At 45.5% G+C, this 20,086-nt stretch overlaps 1 protein-coding gene across 1 annotated transcript; it reads right to left on the bottom strand.

Annotated features, from left to right (window-relative positions):
- Positions 1-918: 918 nt before the first annotated feature.
- LOC110619048 lies at positions 919-2,411 on the bottom strand. The gene is made up of 5 exons (XM_021762305.1): positions 1,918-2,411; positions 1,718-1,844; positions 1,339-1,578; positions 1,145-1,249; positions 919-1,059 (listed from the first exon to the last, which is right to left on the bottom strand). Exons 1-5 carry the CDS (start codon positions 2,409-2,411, stop codon positions 919-921), a joined length of 1,107 nt encoding a protein of 368 aa, XP_021617997.1.
- Positions 2,412-20,086: the final 17,675 nt, after the last annotated feature.

Below are 20,086 nucleotides of genomic sequence, written 5' to 3'. Positions count from 1 at the left end.
TTATCACTATAAGAATTTACAAATTTACCGACAGAAATTTCTATAGGTAAACATTGATTTTCCATTAGTAAAATTTTTTATTAATGAATCTGTGACGGATTCATTTCGTTGGAAAAATTCTCGTTGGTAAATTATTCACTAACGGAATTTGTATCCGTTAGTGATACTAACGGATCACCAACGGAAATTTCCATCCGTTGGTGACACTAACGGATCACCAATGAAAATTTCCGTTCGTGACACTAATGGATTTCTTGGTTAGTAATCCGTTAGTGAATAAAAATGGACACCAACGTAAATTCCGTTGGTAATCCGTTGGTAAATCATAAAATTGTAAATTCATTCGTTTATTTTCATACATTATGCATTATGCACCTGTTATGCACCTGTACCTGTATCCTGTACATTCATATACATCCATATACATCCATATACATCCTTCATCATACTGGACAATAATAATACTATAAACGTAAAAAATAAAATTATTCATTAAAATATATTTAAAACTTAAAAAATTTGTACTACAATTATAATTTGAAATAAAAATTAGCAACTGGTCATAACAAAAGATACATACTAAAGTAAAATAGCTCGTTCATCATCTGTATCATCATCACTGTCTGTATGATGATCACCAATGACAGGGGCATCATCATGCCGCTGCTGTGGAGACGGAGTTGGAGGTGTCCTAGGAGCAGATGTCTGAGTGGATGTCCCAATACCCTGTTGTGCCATCATCCTATGTATAAACGTCTGCAACTCGTCCAGCACTGTGGTAATTCGACCATTCTCTGTCTCTAGCCGATCAATTTTATTCTGCATCTTGTTCATTGCTTCAATTGTAGGAGGATCCACTGGGGATGCAGACGTGTATGAAGCAGAACAATGAGATGGCTCATGAAAATATGCTAAAGCCTAGGATCCTAACCCATAAACTCGACTCTTTTTCTGCCCGCCAACCGCTTCATAGTACAGCTGGGCCTCATTTATGGGCGTCGGCTCATTGCTTCCCTCTTGTTGCTGTGTTGCAGCCTCCTTCAGTTGTACGTATTTATCCTGCATTATAAATTTAAAGTAACGTATAAGTAAAACAATTTAAGTAAATCAAAATTGTTAATAACTACATTTAAGATTAACTTACATAAATAGCTTTTGACCTCGCATCAACAAACTCCTCCGTCCCCTTTCTCTTATGTGTGGCCTCAAAAAGCTCATGAGGATGTGGTTCTCTGCCTAGTCTTTCTCTCTGTTACCAATTATAAGAAGTGTAGCATTTATCATCGAAACAAAATATTTATAAGAAGATAAATATAAAATAAAATTTTTTACTAATACCATCCTCCGCTGGTGGGTATACTGTGAAACTGAACCGCATGCGTGCCTGGAAATGCCAGATCCTGACCCTCCAGCCTCACTGCGCCTATTGGCAGAAAACTTGTCACACTTCTCTTTATATTCAGAAGTGTTCCAAATTTCCTGCCACTTCCTCAAAATAGAATCTGGTGTAGCAAGATTCTTTGTCTTCCCTTTCTTGATTTCCCATATTAAGCCCCTGTATCTTTCAGCTGCCTTTTTCTGCCATGCAATTTTGACCAAGCTGTCAATTGCTTAGTTTCATATGAAGTATTTTTGCAAAAAAGATTAAAGTATACGAGTAGTTAGTAATTACTCATTTCATATTATAGGTCAAAATGCTAATAGAATTACACATCACCTTGAATTCCTGCCAATAAAACTCCTTGGTGTCATTTGGCACTGTCTTCCAACAGTGCCCTTTCGCGACCAATCTTTCTTTTATTATCAGAGTAATCTTGCGACTGCACATCTCCGATGGATGTAAACTACATGAATAACAGTGAGTTAGTATAGGGTAACATTGAAATTAATCGTAATTAAGAAATAATTAACTATTACTTGTTATTAATGAGTGAAATGGTCTGTCGAAATGACTGTGTGCCGCCTACAACAGTGGTCAATCCCACTGATGCTGGAGTAGATGCTGGACCAGATGATGGAGTAGATGCTGATGCAGATCCTGTCCCTCTATCTGATGCAGTAGCAAAAGTGGATGCAGGTTGAGGTGAATGTGAATGTGATACCGCAGGTCGTGGAGCTGGAGTATGATGGTGAGGACAATGAGTGTGACGGTGAGGAGGTGGAAGGGGACGGGGAGGTAATGCATCGGTACATGGTGGAACTGGTGGACCTGATCGATTCCTATGACATGGTTGTACACCAGATGCAAATGGTACCCATATCTGAAGCTCCATATCCCTAAGTCCTGTCGATGCCCGTGGGAACTGCAGCTCATGCTCTTGTCCGTCATCTACATTCGCCTCCTCTTGGCTTTTACTAGAAGGAAGTCGAACCGGTCCTCTGGGCTGCTTAACCCTTCCACGTCCCCTCATCTGTGAACAAATTAAAAATAATCAATGCAAAAAATAATACAAAGTTCATAAACATTAAACTAAAAACATACAAACGTAGTAAGTTATTCACTGAGAAGTAATGGAAATATACAACTCCAAAATGATTTACAATATAAATTAATTTAGTCTGATTCATACGAATCGCACTCATTATCACCAATTAGGGTCACTAAGAAACTCATCTTCATCTGTCGAAACATCATCATGAATCTTAGTCATTCCTCCACAAGGATCATTCAGGCAGTGTTGTTGAGTAATATCATCTAGATTTAGTTCAGCGTAATGAATCTCATCCTCTTGAAAAGGTTCATATGTCTTTGAAGACGTTTCAGATACTTCAACAACGGGTCTACCTTTAACTTTCATCACAGCCCACCAATCATTTTTATCACGACGCTTGCTCGGGTATGAAGCATCAACAACCTGTGTTGCCTGAGAGGCTAATACAAATGGCTTGTACTTATTGTATCTACGCTTGTTGTTGACATCGACTAATCTATACTCTCTATGCACCTTGGTGCCCGTATTTGGTGTTGGATCAAACCAATCACATTTGAAAAGCACAGTCCACTTAATTGGTAACCCTGGATACTCCAACCGCAACACCTCAACCAACTGTCCATAGTAGTCACTTTCTTCAGAACTGTAATTACTCCCTTTTATACATACACCAAAATTCATTGACTTACTACTTGAATTTCCATTGATTGTGTTGAATTTACATCCATTAACACAATACCCATCAAAAGTTGTGACACTTCTGAGTGGTCCCTTTGACAGATCTTGTATAATATGATTTTCTACATTGTTCTGCAACTCATGCGCATACTTGTAAAACCATTGGCCAAACTCTCTCTCCAGTTTTTCATCAATAGCTGCATCTGTGATATTTGCTTGTGCCGACTTTACTCGCTCTACATAAATGCTATACATACAAATTAACAAGCAATGTTTAACAATATTGTACAATATAAGAGGTATTACACTATTAATATAACTAACAATACTTACTCAATATATGATTTAACCTCTGGACAATTTAAGAGAATATATGTTTGAGCAGCTTGGATTTCATCTTCAGTCATATATCTCGATTTTTCCTTTTCGAGTGTTCTACCTGTGCATTTGAATATGCTTAATGTACCCGGTACATCATGATCGGAGACAAATTCATGCAAGTTGCGTGGAACCTTTCGATGCCTGGTCATTACATGTGCTTCAAAATAATGCGCAGAAAATGCACCTGCTTCTTCTACCAAGTAAGCATTGCTTATTGAACCTTCGACCCTTGCTTTATTCTTGATATTGTTCTTTAACTTTCTCAGGTATCTAGTATGTGGAAACATAAATTAGAAATGTATACTAAGTAAATCATCATGCTGAGAAGTACACGTAAAGAATTAGTAAGTGTACCTCTCAAATGGGTACATCCACCGATATTGTACTGGTCCTGCAATTAATGCCTCATATGCAAGGTGTACTAGTAAATGTTTCATCGAATCAAATATACTTGGAGGAAATACTCGTTTGAAGCTTACAAAGGATTACAGGAATTTGTTCATTTAACCGTTGCATGTCCCAATTAGTAAGTGTAGTTGAAGTAAGTTCTCTGAAGAAATTGCTAAGCTCTGTTATTGGTGTAACGACCCGAAAATTGGACCGCTACTGGCGCTAGGATCCAGATCGGCTTAAGGCCGCCGGGACCCGTAGCAATCCTGACATGAAACCCGTAAACCTGTTTAATCCCATACATGATCAACAATCATACATAAAAATTTAAAACTTTTCTTTCATACATTTTCTCATACACCAAACTCAACCTGTGCATGCACTGAACATAGTCATAATCATAAACTTGACCCCTCTGTGGGATCTCATCAATGCCCCCAATGGGTGGCATAACATATGTTGAGTTGGTTTACATCTACGTCATAAAACATCTAAGATCATGTATTAAAGGGATAACAACATCCATAGGGTCAAGCACAACCTCTAATCCTCAATATCAATATACATAACATGACTATTCAACTTTACATCATTATACAATTTATCATGTCCACTTCCTATCTATTACAAACATAAGACTTTACTCTTCTTGACTCCTATGTCTAGCCCGTACCTGCAATCCTGGGGGATTAAGGAGAAGGGGTGAGCTACTAGAGCCCAGTGAGCAGAATAATAGAAATCAACATTTAAAATCTCATGCCATCATGTAATGCAACACATCACAACAAATCACATCACTGATGGTATTGTCACCAATAGTCCTCTACATTCCAAAGTGCCGGGACGTAGAATGGGTACAACCGATCTTTCTCTTAACATAACATATCATAACATACCAATGTGCCAGGGACGTAGAATGGGTACAACCTGGACTTTCTCTTACATAGTGCCAAGGATGTAGAATGGGTACAACCTGGACATCCATACCATATCATGCCATAACATCATCAAATCATATGAGGACTAAAGGATCATCCAATAACCAATCCACATCAACATCATAAATGCAATGCAACATATTCGTGAATTCTAATGCAAACAACCTAATTCACCATATGGCATTCATGATGCATGAACATGCTCAAAACTTTTATAATTTATTTGCTTTAAATCGTAAAGGTTTATTCTACTCACCTCTGGCTGAAGCTTTACTGACTCAGAAGCAGCTGAACTCACTGCTGGGGTCCTCGGTTCCTTGGGTCCGAACCTACACAGGTAGACTCAAATGAGGGACCAAACAACTAGAACATAACTCTAAAAACATCCCCCAAAAACCCCCTAAAACACCTCAAAACAACCATGCAAAAACATGCAAAGGAAGGCTGAACAGGGCAGGTTCAGCGGCACCTTCGGCGGCCGAAAGTCCCTCCAGAGCCGAAACCCAGGCAGGTTCGGCGGCACCTTCGGTGGCCGAAAGTCCCAGACAGAGACGAAAGTCTCTTTTCGGGGGCAACTTCGGCAGCCGAAAGGCTTGCCTCCCCAGCCATATTCGGCGGCCGAAAGTCCTTCGGCTACCGAACCTGGTTTCTGCCAAAGGGCAGAAACTTGGCTCCTCAATGCACATTTGCCTCCAAAACTTCCAATCATGCATAAACCTATTCTACAACACACATACTCAAGCATACAAGCTCCTAGGGGCTTCAAACTACCTTAAACCCCAACTACAACACATCAAACAACACAAACCAACACACATTGTTCATAAACCAATATAAACCCACAAACTCATAAAACCCTACACATGCATTTCTACTTCAAGAATCAACTTAAAACTTGCTAAAAACATATAGTGAGCTCAAGATCGGCCCTTACCTCTTGGAGATCGAGAGGAAAACGACCCTAGCTCGAAGGTGGGAGAGATTTGAGTTCTTGAACCTCAAAGCTCCAAAACTTGCTCAAAACTTGAAAATCTTCAAAACAAGATGAAAACTTGTGAAAATCATGAAAGATTTGAAGGAAAGAACTCAAGGATGGTGAGGAACGGCGGAAGGGCTCACCTTGGCCGAAAATGGGGAGAAAGTTCGCCCATTTCGGCTAAGGGGCTCTTTTATAGTGGCTGGCCAGGCCACATTCGGGAGCCGAACGTGCCTCCGCATGCATGCCATGTTCGGCGGCCGAACTTGAGGTTTGGCGGCCGAACCTGGGCTTCCCTCACTTATGCCTTCGGGGGCCTAAGGCTCACCCGAAATGCATGCATGTTCGGCGGCTGAACTTTGAGTTTCGGCGGCCGAACCTGAGTTTTCCTCCAAAGTTGTTTTCATGCAAAAACTCATTTCCTTTTTACTTAAAATCATCAAAAACATTAAAACATTTCATGAAAGCATGGTTTTACCCTTTTAGAGGTCTCCGACATCCGAAATTCCACCGGACGATAGGAATTCCGATACCGGAGTCTAGCCGGGTATTACATTCTCCCCCCCCTTAAGAACATTCGTCCCCGAATGTTCCTCAACTAGCACATAGCATGGTATACACATATCAAACATGCAAAGCACATAAAACTCACAAGGAACTAACCTCAGAAAAGATAAGGGTATTGCTGGAGCATGGACTCCTGTGTCTCCCAGGTGCACTCTTCCATATTGTGGTGGTTCCACAGGACTTTCACCATCGGGATTTTCTTGTTTCTCAGCTTCCTGATCTGGGTGTCTATGATCCGCACTGGCTGCTCAATATAGGTGAGATCCTCTTGGACCTCCACATCAGGCTCACTAAGAACCTTGCCCGGATCTGACACAAACTTCCTCAACATCGAAACATGGAAAACCGGATGGATTCTTTCCATTGAAGCAGGCAAATCTAGCTTGTACGACACATTCCCAATCTTCTGTAAGATTTCAAAGGGTCCGATGTATCGTGGGGCTAGTTTACCTTTCTTCCTAAAGCGAACCACTCCTTTCATTGGAGACACCTTGAGCAATACCAGATCCCCCTCCTAAAACTCTACCTGTCTTCTGCGGATGTCTGCATAACTCTTCTGTCTGCTGGCAGCAGTCTTGATCCTTTCTCTGATTATGGGTACCACCCTGCTGGTAATCTCTACTAGATCAGGCCCTGCCAAGGCCTTCTCTCCAACTTCCTCCCAGTAAACAGGTGACCTGCACTTCCTTCCTTATAAAGCTTCATATGGAGCCATCCCGATGCTAGCATGATGGCTGTTATTGTAGGCAAACTCCACCAAAGGTAGATGCTGCCTCCAAGAACCGCCAAAGTCCAGCATACACATTCTGAGCATATCCTCGATAGTCTGGATGGTCCTTTCTGACTGTCCGTTAGTCTAGGGGTGGAAGGCAGTACTGAAATCCAACCTGGTACCCATGGCATTCTGCAGACTCTGCCAAAACCTGGAGGTGAACTGGGGCCCTCTCTTAGAAACTATTGAAACAGGAACCCCATGCAGCCTGACGATCTCATCCACATATACCTGCGCCAACTTGTCCACAGAATAGCCACTCCTGACAGGAATGAAGTGAGCAGATTTGGTGAGTCTGTCCACAATCACCCATATGGAGTCCACTCTGTTGGACGCTGCCGGTAACCCCACTACGAAGTCCATAGCTATATTCTCTCATTTCCACTCTGGAATAGGTAGCGGGTTAAGCATTTCAGCTGGCTTCTGATGTTCCAGCTTCACCCTCTGACACACTTCGCAGGCTGACACAAACTGTGCCACTTCTTTCTTCATAGCTGGCCACCAATAAACTTTCTTCAGATCTTGATACATCTTGGTGGCTCCCGGGTGAACGCTGTATCTTGCATTATGAGCCTCCCTCATAATGTCTCCTTTTAGCCTTATGTCATCTGGTACACACAATCGACTCCCATAGCGGAGGATCCCTTTACTGTCAAATCTGAACTCACTGTCTTTGCCTGACTGAACAGTCCTGGCAATCTTCACTAACTCTGGGTCCTCATGCTGTTTCTGAGCCACTTGCTCCAGAAACACAGGTGTCACTCTCATCTGGGCCACTAAAGCACCGGTACCAGACAACTCCAACTGTAGACCTTCATCAATGAGCTTATAAAACTCCTTCACCACTAGTCTCCTCTCTACCGTGATGTGGGATAGACTGCCTAGTGACTTCCGGCTTAGGGCGTCTGCCACGACGTTCGCCTTACCCGGATGATACTGAATCTTGCAATCATAGTCACTCAGCAGCTCTACCCATCTCCTCTGTCTCAAATTCAAATCTCTTTGACTCAGGATGTACTGCAGGCTCTTATTATCTGTAAAGATCTCACATTTTACCCCATAGAGGTAGTGCCTCCACATCTTCAGTGCAAAGATTACTGCTGTCATCTCTAGGTCATGCGTGGGGTAATTCAACTCATGCTTCTTTAGCTGCCTAGAAGCATAAGCAATCACCCTCTCATTCTGCATCAGTACACAACCCAGTCCCACACGGGACGCATCACAAAAGACTGTAAAGTCCTCATCACTAGATGGCAGAGCTAAAACTGGTGCTGAAGTCAACCTCTTCTTAAGCTCTTCAAAACTCTCTTCGCACTGGTCGGTCCACACAAACTTCTGATTCTTCCTGGTTAGTCTGGTCAGAGGAGCTGCTATTTTCGAGAAGTCCTGAACGAACCTCCTGTAGTAACCTGCCAAACCCAAGAAACTCCTGATTTCCGTCACTGAAGTGGGTCTAGGCCAGTTAGCCACAGTTTCTGTCTTCTTGGGGTCCACTTCTATCCCATTTTCTGACACCACATGCCCCAAGAAAGAGATGCTCCTCAGCCAAAACTCACACTTGGAGAACTTGGCATACAAGCCGTGTTCCCTCAAGGTCTGCAGAACCAACCTCAGATGATGGGCATGCTCCTCTGCATTCCTGGAATACACTAAGATATCATCTATGAAGACAATAACGAAGTGATCCAGGTATTGGCTAAACACTCTGTTCATGAGATCCATGAATGCTGCAGGGGCGTTGGTTAACCCGAACGGCATTACAAGGAACTCAAAATGCCCATATCTGGTCCTGAAGGCTGTCTTCGGCACATCCTCCTCCCTTATCCTTAGCTGATGGTACCCCGATCTCAGATCTATCTTGGAGAAACAACCTGCTCCGGCTAGCTGGTCAAATAGATCGTCGATCCTAGGCAACGGGTACTTATTCTTGGTAGTGACTTTGTTCAACTGCCTGTAGTCGATACAAAGCCTAAGGGATCCATCCTTCTTTCTCACGAACAAAACTGGTGCACCCCAAGGTGAAGTGCTCGGTCGGATGAAACCCTTTTCTACCAGCTCTTGCAACTGTTCTTTCAATTCCTTCAACTCGGCTGGAGCCATCCTGTAGGGAGGGATAGAGATCGGTCGGGTTCCAGGCATCAATTCTATCTCGAACTCTATCTCCCTAGCAGGTGGTAAACCTGGCAGCTCGTCTGGGAAGACGTCTAGAAACTCTCTAACCACTGGCACCGAGGCGAGCTCTCTAACCTGACTGCTAAGCTCTCTCACATGAGCCAAATACCCCTGGCATCCCTTCCTAAGCAACCTACGAGCCTGAAGAGTTGATATCAGACCTCTAGGTGTACCCCTCCTGTCTCCCCTGAAGACAACCTCTGACCCATCCTCACCTCTGAACCTGACTACCTTGTCCCTGCAGTCCAAGGTAGCACCATGGGTAGATAACCAGTCCATCCCTAGAGTGACGTCAAAATATGTCAAATCTAGAACCACCAGGTCGGCGAACAAGCATCTTCCCTCAACAAACACAGGACTACACTGGCAGACTGACTCTGCCACTGATGGATCACACTTGGGTCCACTGACCCAGAGATGACACTATAACTCAGAGATCATCAACCCCAACCTCTGGACGGCTCTCGGAGCAATAAAAGAATGAGATGCACCAGGGTCCATCAAGGCATACACATCTGAACAACCAATGACTAAATTACCTGCCACCACGGTGTTAGATGCATCTGCCTCCTGCTGAGTCATTGTGAAGATCCGTGCTGGAGCTGATGGACCTTCACCTCTGAAACCCGCTGAAGAAGAGACTGCCCCTCTCCCTCTGCCTCTGCCACTGGCCTGAGTCATGGCTGGAGCTACTGGCTGAGCCACACTACCAGAAGCTGTCTGCTGAGACTGTGCTCCAAAAGCTGCCCTAGGACACTCCCAAGCCATGTGTCCCTCTTGCCCGCATCTGAAGCAGGCTGCTGTCCCAGCTCGGCAAACTCCCCTGTGTGGCCTACTACACTTTGCACAGACTGCATTATCTGCACCAGAGCTAGAGCCACTCCCTAGTCCCAGACTAGACTTGACCTTGTTCCAAAACTTGTTCTTCTTGGGCTTCCTAGTGGTGTTACTCCAATTTTTGCTACCTGAAGCTGCTGCACTCAGAGAAGAAGAGCCTGGGGTCTTGGAACCAGAAGGCTGTGCCACAGACTGTCTGACTGTTCCCTGAACGATGGCACTGGCCTCCATTTTCCGGGCCATATCCACTATGGCATGGAAGCTCTCCCTATCTGCTGACTAGATTAAGGAGGAATATCTGGAGTGGAGTTTCATGATATATGTAATACCCGGCTCGAGTCCGGCATCGGAATTCTATTTTTCGATGGATTTTCTGATGTCGAAGGTCTCTCGTAGGGTTTGATTTCTGTTTTTCTTAAGTATGTGATATGTTCTCAGGTTTTTCAGTTAATTGAGTTGAGTTTTGAAGAGAAAAGTCTGTGGGGACTTTTGTCACGTTCGGCCGCCGAAGGTAAGTTCGGCCGCCGAAAGTGCCCAAGGTTTAATAGTTGTGTGTAAAGTTAAAAATGTGCTTGACCTAGTAATGTATGTTTTGTACATGATCTGTATATGTATATATGTTTTCCTGTATGTGGAAACCAGGCTTAACAGGTATGAGTTAACCCATCTAGAGCAAGCTCTAATCAGGGGTACAGAGTACAGAGTACAGAGATAGTGCATGCACAGGTTAAGCCTTGGGTCAGAAAAGAGTTTTTTATTTTCACAGAAAATGTATGATCATGTATGAGTATTCCAGGTACACAGAGAGTTTAGCAGGCTTGCTACGGGTTCTGGCGGCCTTAAGCCGACCTGAATCCTAGAGCCGGTGACGGTCCATTTTGGGGTCGTTACAATATACCTCCTTGACCTTTTCTGATCTGAGTCAAGATTTTGCCCTGCAAATGGCAACAGCTCCAAGAATCTATCTGTGAACTCCTCTACACCCATATCATCAGTCTGCCTCAACTGCTCAAACTATATCATCTTCAGCTCCCTTGAACTATCTGGGAAAGCCCATCCTGCAAACTCGTTTGCAAACTCCTCCCAAGACATGCTGTCTACTCTGGGGTTCACATAATTCTTGAACCACTCTCGTGCCTTCTTGCACTTAAGAGTGAACCCATCCATCTGAATGGCTCTTGTAATACCCGGCTAGACTCTGGTATCGGAATTCCTACCGTCCGGTGGAATCTCGGATGTCGGAAGCCTCTAGTAGGGTAGAAACATGTTTTCATAAAATGTTTTAAGGTACTTCATGGTTTTTAGTATGAAAATTAAATGAGTTTTTGCATGAAAAGTCTTTGGAGGAAAACCCAGGTTCGGCCGCCGAAAGTCAAGTTCGGCCGCCGAACATGCATGCGTTTTGGAGGCACGTTAGGCCCCCGAAAGCATGAGTGAGGGAAGTTCAGGTTCGGCCGCCGAAACCTAAGTTCGGCCGCCGAACATGGCATGCATGCGGAGGCACTTTCGGCCCCCGAACGTGGCCTGGCCAGCCACCTATAAAAGGGTCCCTTAGGTCCGCACGGGCGAGCTTTTTCTCCCCCGTTGTCGGCCAAGGTGAGTCTCCGCCACCCCTCCCTCGATCTTGAGTGTTTTCCTTAGATCTTCCATGATTTTCACGGGTTTTAACTTCTGTTTTGAAGATCTGTGAGTAAAGAGCAAGTTTTGGGTACTTGGAGGTTCAAAGAGCTCAATCTCTCCATCTCCAAGCTAGGATCGTCTTTCCTCTCGTTTCTTCAAGAGGTAAGCTCAGATCCACCCTTGTTATGTGTTTTAAACAAGCATTAAGTTGTTTTATGGGTAGAGATGCATGTTTAGGCTTGTTGATGAGTTTGTGGGTTTTGATGTTTTGATGAACAATGTATGTTGATTTTTGTGTGTTTGAAGTGTTGTAGTTGGGGTATTTGCTAGTTTGAGACCCCTAGGTGTAATGTATGATGTGTATGCATGTTTAGAACAAGTTTATGCATGTTTAGAACAAGTTTATGCATGATTTGAGGTTTTGGGAGGCAAGAGGCTCATGGGAGCCAAGTTTCTGCCCTTCGGGAAGAAACCAGGTTCGGCAGCCGAAGGAACTTTCGGCCACCGAACCCCCTTGTGGAGGCAGCATTCGGCTGCCGAAGTTGCCCCCGAAAAGAGACTTTCGTGTCTGTCTGGGACTTTCGGCCGCCGAAGGTGCCGCCGAACATGCATGAGTTTCGCCTCTGTCTGGGAGTTTCGGCCGCCGAAGGTGCCGTCGAACCTGCCTGACTTTCGGCTCTGGAGGGACTTTCGGCCGCCGAACCTGCCGCCGAAAGTGCCCTGATCAGCCATTTCTTGCATGTTTTTCTATGATTGTTTCATGATGTTTTAGGGGGTTTTTGGGGAGTATATTAGAGTTATGTTTATGTATGTTTGGTCCCTCATTGGAGTCCACCTGTGTAGGTTCGGACCCGAGGAACCGATGACCCCAGCAGTGAGCCAGCTGCTACAGAGTTTGTCAGAGCTAGCCAGAGGTGAGTGGAATAAACCTTAAGTTTTAAAATAAATAAAATATTAATTTTGAGCATGATCCATGCATCATGAATGCCATGAGATATAGTAGGTTGCTGCATTAGTATTCACGAATATGTTGCATTGCATTTATGATGTTGATGTGGATTGGTTATTGAATGATCCTTTAGTCCTCATATGATATGATGATGTTATGGCATGATATGGTATGGAAGTCCAGGTTGTACCCATTCTACGTCCCTGGCACGATGTAAGAGGAAGTCCAGGTTGTACCCATTCTACGTCCCTGGCACAGTTGGACTGTATGATATGTTATGTTAAGAGAAAGACCGGTTGTACCCATTCTATGTCCCGGCACAGTTGGACTATGTGGAGGACTATAGGTGACAATACCATCCAAGATGTGATTTGTTGTGATGTGTTGCATTCCATGAAAGCATGAAATTTTAATATATTGTTTTCTACTATTCTGCTCACTGGGCTTGTTAGCTCACCCCTCTCCCCTAACCCCAGATGTGCAGGTACAGGGTAGACCAGAAGGTTAGCCAGAGTTTTTGAAGTATGTTGATGTAATAGTTAGATTGTGGACATGACAATTGTATTATGATGTAATGTAAGAGATTACAATATGTTATGTAATGAGGTATATTGAGGTTATAGATGTGCTTGACCCTATGAGTATTGTTATCCCTTTTGATACATGATCTATAGAAATGTTTTATAATGTTCATGTTAGCCAACTCATCTCATGTTGTATCGCCCGTTGGGGCATTGATGAGATCCCACAGAGGGATCATGATTATGATCATGACTATGTACATGTATGTTCAGGTTGAGTTGGATGTTTAAAGGAAAAGTTTAAATTTTTATGTATGATTGTTGATCATGTATGGGATTAAACAGGTTTACAGGTTACATGTCAGGCTTGCTACGGGTCCCGGCGGCCTTAAGCCGATCTGGATCCTAGCGCCGGTAGCGGTCCGATTTTCGGGTCGTTACAGAATGGTATCAGAGCCCTAGGTTCATATGGTCGGACCTAGAGTGTCGGGCTCATAGATGTTCTAGAAGGTCAAGCACAATAGAAAGATCATGTCCACTAGGATAGGATGTTGAGTCCTGTCTTGTATGATGATGTGAAATGACATGATTATATGCATGTGCATTAATGATATGCTATGCTATGTGATGTATGTGATGAGGGTTCATGTGTGCCCACATGAACCATATGATGCTAATGTTTGCTTATTATGTGCTGCTTTTCAGAAAATAGGATGAGAGGAACTCGTCGATCTGCACGATTGACTGGAGTGCCACCTGAGGATGAGGGCACGAGCGCCCGTCCTCCCACATTGCCTAGGGCAATGTCTTGTAGAGCCAACAGAGAAAGAGCGTCAAGGGACCCTAGAAGGTCTTTTGATGCTAGCAGAAGGGGGACAGATAGAGGAGGAAGTTCTTCAGATGTGAGGGAGGTTACAGGAGAGGATCAGAGGAGGGATGGGAACCTGGATGTGAGCATGGAGGAAGAAGGGACAGGGGAATCTCAGGGAGGCGTTCAGGCCTCGGGGTATGGTTTTCCACCCCATTATCCACCCTTCCCACAGGGTTCAGGGTATCCGATGGGAGGTACATCGGATTACTCCAGCTTTAACCCCTACCCTACCTACATGCCTTATCCACCTTTCTATCCACCTTACACACAGTACCCAGCTTATCCACCCTCACCCTTCTATCCAAACCCGGCAAACCCCACCTCGGGGAATGCTGCACCTCCACCTCCACCACCTACAGAACCAGCAGCCCCAGTTACTCAACCTCCTAGACCTAGCTCAACAGATGGGAGCAAGGTAAAGATGACAGATTACCTCAAGCTGGATGCTCCCAAATACAAGTCAGGGGATGACCCCTTTGAGTATCTGAGAGTGGTGAAGACAATAACTGATGAGCTAGGGGCAAGTGATAGCAGGGCCATTCAGATGGCAGGGTTCACCTTAAAGTGCAAGAAGGCACGGGAATGGTTCAAGTGTTATGTGGACCCGAGACTAGACGGTATGACATGGGAAGAATTTGCGAATGAGTTCGCTGGATGGGCTTTTCCAGACAGTTCCAGAGAACTGAAGATGATCGAGTTTGAGCAACTGAGGCAGTCAGAGCACATGGGTGTAGAGGAGTTCACGGATAAATTCTTGGAGCTATTGCCTTTTTCAGGGCAAGCTCTAGATTCAGATACGAAGAAAGCCAAGAAATATGTTATGAAGCTGCATTCCAGGTACTCCTCGTTGGTTCAGTCTACTGAGAGAGAAAGTTTCCACACTGTGGTAGATATGGCTCGAAGAATGGAGGCAAGTGCTATAGTTGAGGGGTCAGTGAAGCAGTCAGTGACCCAGTCTTCAGGGGTTAAGACCCCAGGCAGAGGAGGACCAGGTTTCTCTTCTCAGAGCTCAGGTAAGAAGAGGTGGGATAACACCATCAGGAAGCCGAAGAAGAATAAGTTTTGGAACAAGTTGAAATCCGGTCTGGGATTTGGCGGTGGCTCGAGCTTAGGCTCAGATGGTACAGAATGTCAGAGATGTGGAAGACCGCACAGGGGAGTGTGTCGAGCTGGGACTAACACGTGTTTCAGATGTGGACAGGAGGGACACATAGCTCGGGATTGTCCTAGAGCGCCTTTTATGGGCCAGCCCCAGTAGACAGTTTCTGGTAGTGTGGCACAGCCAGCAGTTCCAGCCACAACTCAGGGCAGTGGCAGAGGTAGAGGGAGAGGGGCAGCCTCTTCTTCTGGTTCCCGAGGTGAAGGTCCATCAGCTCCAGCCAGGATCTTCACCATGACTCAGCAGGAGGCTAACACATCCAACACCGTGGTGTCAGGTAATCTCGTCATTGGGTGTTCTGATGTGTATGCATTAATGGACCCGGGTGCATCTCATTCATTTATTGCTCCGAGAGCCGTTGAGAGGTTGGGTCTGATAGTCTCTGGGTTAGAGTGTCCCCTATGGGTCAGTGGACCCAAGTGTGACCCGTCAGTGGCAGTGTCAGTCTGCCAGTACAGTCCAGTTTTTGTTGAGGGAAGATGCCTCTCCGCCGACCTTGTGGTTCTAGATTTGACAGACTTTGACGTCATTCTAGGGATGGATTGGCTATCTACCCATGGTGCTACCTTGGACTGCAGGGACAAGGTAGTCAGGTTCAGAGATCAGAACGGGTCAGAGGTCGTCTTCAGAGGAGACAAGAGGGGCACACCTAGAGGTCTGATATCAGCTCTTCAGGCTCGTAGGTTTCTTAGGAAGGGATGTCAAGGGTACTTAGCTCATGTGAGAGAGCTAGACAGTCAGGTCAGGGAGCCAGCCTCGGTGCCAGTTGTCAGAGAGTTTCAGAATGTCTTTCCTGATGAGCTTCCAGGTTTACCACCTGCTAGGGAGATAGAGTTCGAGATAGAGTTGGTGCCTGGAGCTAGACCGATCTCTATCCCTCCCTACAGGATGGCCCCAGCCGAGTTGAAGGAGTTGAAAGAGCAGTTGCAAGAGTTGGTAGACAAGGGCTTCATCCGACCGAGTACCTCACCCTGGGGTGCTCCGGTCTTGTTTGTGAGAAAGAAGGATGGATCCCTTAGACTTTGTATCGACTACAGACAGTTGAACAAAGTCACTACCAAGAATAGGTACCCTTTGCCAAGGATCGATGATCTATTTGACCAGCTAGCAGGAGCGGGTTGTTTCTCCAAAATAGATCTAAGATCGGGGTACCATCAGCTAAGGATAAGGGATGAGGATGTGCCGAAGACAGCCTTCAGGACCAGATATGGGCATTTTGAGTTCCTTGTAATGCTGTTCGGGTTAACCAACGCCCCTGCCGCATTCATGGATCTCATGAACAGAGTGTTTAGCCAGTACCTGGATCACTTCGTTATTGTCTTCATTGATGATATCTTAGTGTATTCCAGGAATGCAGAGGAGCATGCCCATCATCTGCGGTTGGTCTTGCAGACTTTGAGGGAACATGGCTTGTATGCCAAGTTCTCTAAATGTGAGTTCTGGCTGAGGAGCATTTCGTTCTTGGGGCATGTAGTGTCAGAGAATGGGATTGAGGTGGACCCCAAGAAGACAGAAACTGTGGCTAACTGGCCTAGACCCACTTCAGTGATAGAGATTAGAAGTTTCTTGGGTTTGGCAGGTTACTACAGGAGGTTCGTTCAGGACTTCTCAAAAATAGCAGCCCCTCTGACCAGACTAACCAGGAAGAATCAGAAGTTTATGTGGACCGACCAGTGCGAAGAGAGTTTTGAAGAGCTTAAGAAGAGGTTGACTTCAGCACCAGTTTTAGCTCTGCCATCTAGTGATGAGGACTTTACAGTCTTTTGTGATGCGTCCCGTGTGGGACTGGGTTGTGTACTGATGCAGAATGAGAAGGTGATTGCTTATGCTTCTAGGCAGCTGAAGAAGCATGAGTTGAATTACCCCACACATGACCTTGAGATGGCAGCAGTAATCTTTGCACTCAAGATGTGGAGGCATTACCTCTATGGGGTGAAATGTGAGATCTTCACAGATCATAAAAGCCTGCAGTACATCTTGAGTCAAAGAGATTTGAACTTGAGGCAGAGGAGATGGGTGGAGCTGCTGAGTGACTATGATTGCAAGATTCAGTACCATCCGGGTAAGGCGAACGTTGTGGCAGACGCCTTAAGCCGGAAATCACTCGGTAGCTTATCCCACATATCGGCAGAGAGGAGGCCAGTGGTGAAGGATCTCTACAAGCTCATTGAGGAAGGTCTACAGATGGAGTTGTCTGGTACAGGTGCCTTGGTGGCCCAGATGAGAGTGGCACCCGTGTTTCTGGAGCAGGTGGCTCAGAAACAGTATGAGGACCCGGAGTTAGTGAAGATTGCCAGGACTGTTCAGTCAGGCAATGATAATGAGTTCAGATTCGACAGCAAGGGGATCCTCCGCTATGGGAGCAGACTATGTGTACCAGATGACATAGGACTAAAAGGAGACATTATGAGAGAGGCTCATAATGCAAGATACAGCATTCACCCCGGAGCCACCAAGATGTATCAAGATCTAAAGAAGGTTTATTGGTGGCCAGCTATGAAGAAAGAAGTGGCACAGTTTGTGTCAGCCTGCGAAGTGTGTTAGAGGGTGAAGCTGGAACATCAGAAGCCGGCTGGAATGCTTAACCCGCTACCTATTCCAGAGTGGAAATGTGAGAATATAGCTATGGACTTCGTAGTGGGGTTACCGGCGGCGTCCAATAGAGTGGACTCCATATGGGTGATTGTGGACAGACTCACCAAATCTGCTCACTTCATTCCTGTCAGGAGTGGCTACTCTGTGGACAAGTTGGCGCAGGTGTATGTGGATGAGATTGTCAGGCTGCATGGGGTTCCTGTTTTGATAGTGTCAGATAGAGGGCCCCAGTTCACCTCCAGGTTTTGGCGGAGTCTGCAGAATGCCATGGATACTAGGTTGGATTTCAGTACTGCCTTCCACCCCCAGACGGACGGACAGTCCGAAAGGACCATCCAGACTATCGAGGATATGCTTAGAATGTGTGTGCTGGACTTTGGCGGTTCTTGGAGGCAGCATCTACCTTTGGTGGAGTTTGCCTACAACAACAGCCATCATGCTAGCATCGGGATGGCTCCATATGAAGCTTTGTACGGAAGGAAGTGCAGATCACCTGTTTGCTGGGAGGAAGTTGGAGAAAAGGCCTTGGCAGGGCCTGAGCTAGTAGAGATCACCAGCAGGGTGGTACCCATAATCAGAGAGAGAATCAAGACTGCTGCCAGCAGACAGAAGAGCTATGCAGACGTCCGCAGGAGACAGTTAGAGTTTCAGGAGGGGGATCTGGTATTGCTCAAGGTGTCTCCAATGAAGGGAGTGGTTCGCTTCGGGAAGAAGGGTAAACTAGCCCCACGATACATCGGACCCTTTGAAATCTTGCAAAAGATTGGGAATGTGTCGTACAAGCTGGATTTACCTGCTTCAATGGACCGAATCCATCCGGTTTTCCATGTTTCAATGTTGAGGAAGTTTGTGTCAGATCCGAGCAAGGTTCTTAGTGAGCCTGATGTGGAGGTCCAAGAGGATCTCACCTATGTTGAACAGCCAGTACGGATCATAGACACCCAGATCAGAAAGTTAAGGAACAAGGAAATCCCGATGGTGAAAGTCCTGTGGAACCACCACAATTTGGAAGAATGCACTTGGGAGACACGGGAGTCTATGTGTTTATGTGTTTTGCATGTGTGTTATGTTCTATGCCATGCTTTGTATACTAGTTGAGGAACATTCGGGGACGAATGTTCTTAAGGGGGGGAGAATGTAATACCCGGCTAGACTCCGGTATCGGAATTCCTACCGTCCGGTGGAATCTCGGATGTCGGAAGCCTCTAGTAGGGTAGAAACATGTTTTCATAAAATGTTTTAAGGTACTTCATGGTTTTTAGTATGAAAATTAAATGAGTTTTTGCATGAAAAGTCTTTGGAGGAAAACCCAGGTTCGGCCGCCGAAAGTCAAGTTCGGCCGCCGAACATGCATGCGTTTTGGAGGCACGTTAGGCCCCCGAAAGCATGAGTGAGGGAAGTTCAGGTTTGGCCGCCGAAACCCAAGTTCGGCCGCCGAACATGGCATGCATGCGGAGGCACTTTCGGCCCCCGAACGTGGCCTGGCCAGCCACCTATAAAAGGGTCCCTTAGGTCCGCACGGGCGAGCTTTTTCTCCCCCGTTGTCGGCCAAGGTGAGTCTCCGCCACCCCTCCCTCGATCTTGAGTGTTTTCCTTAGATCTTCCATGATTTTCACGGGTTTTAACTTCTGTTTTGAAGATCTGTGAGTAAAGAGCAAGTTTTGGGTACTTGGAGGTTCAAAGAGCTCAATCTCTCCATCTCCAAGCTAGGATCGTCTTTCCTCTCGTTTCTTCAAGAGGTAAGCTCAGATCCACCCTTGTTATGTGTTTTAAACAAGCATTAAGTTGTTTTATGGGTAGAGATGCATGTTTAGGCTTGTTGATGAGTTTGTGGGTTTTGATGTTTTGATGAACAATGTATGTTGATTTTTGTGTGTTTGAAGTGTTGTAGTTGGGGTATTTGCTAGTTTGAGACCCCTAGGTGTAATGTATGATGTGTATGCATGTTTAGAATAAGTTTATGCATGATTTGAGGTTTTGGGAGGCAAGAGGCTCATGGGAGCCAAGTTTCTGCCCTTCGGGAAGAAACCAGGTTCGGCAGCCGAAGGAACTTTCGGCCGCCGAACCCCCTTGTGGAGGCAGCATTCGGCTGCCGAAGTTGCCCCCGAAAAGAGACTTTCGTGTCTGTCTGGGACTTTCGGCCGCCGAAGGTGCCGCCGAACATGCATGAGTTTCGCCTCTGTCTGGGAGTTTCGGCCGCCGAAGGTGCCGCCGAACCTGCCTGACTT

Source organism: Manihot esculenta, chromosome 16 (assembly GCF_001659605.2).
Source record: "Manihot esculenta cultivar AM560-2 chromosome 16, M.esculenta_v8, whole genome shotgun sequence".
Lineage (NCBI taxonomy): Eukaryota > Viridiplantae > Streptophyta > Magnoliopsida > Malpighiales > Euphorbiaceae > Manihot > Manihot esculenta.
The sequence above is the reverse complement of the archived record's forward strand: the minus strand, read 5'-3'. Positions and strand labels throughout refer to the sequence as shown.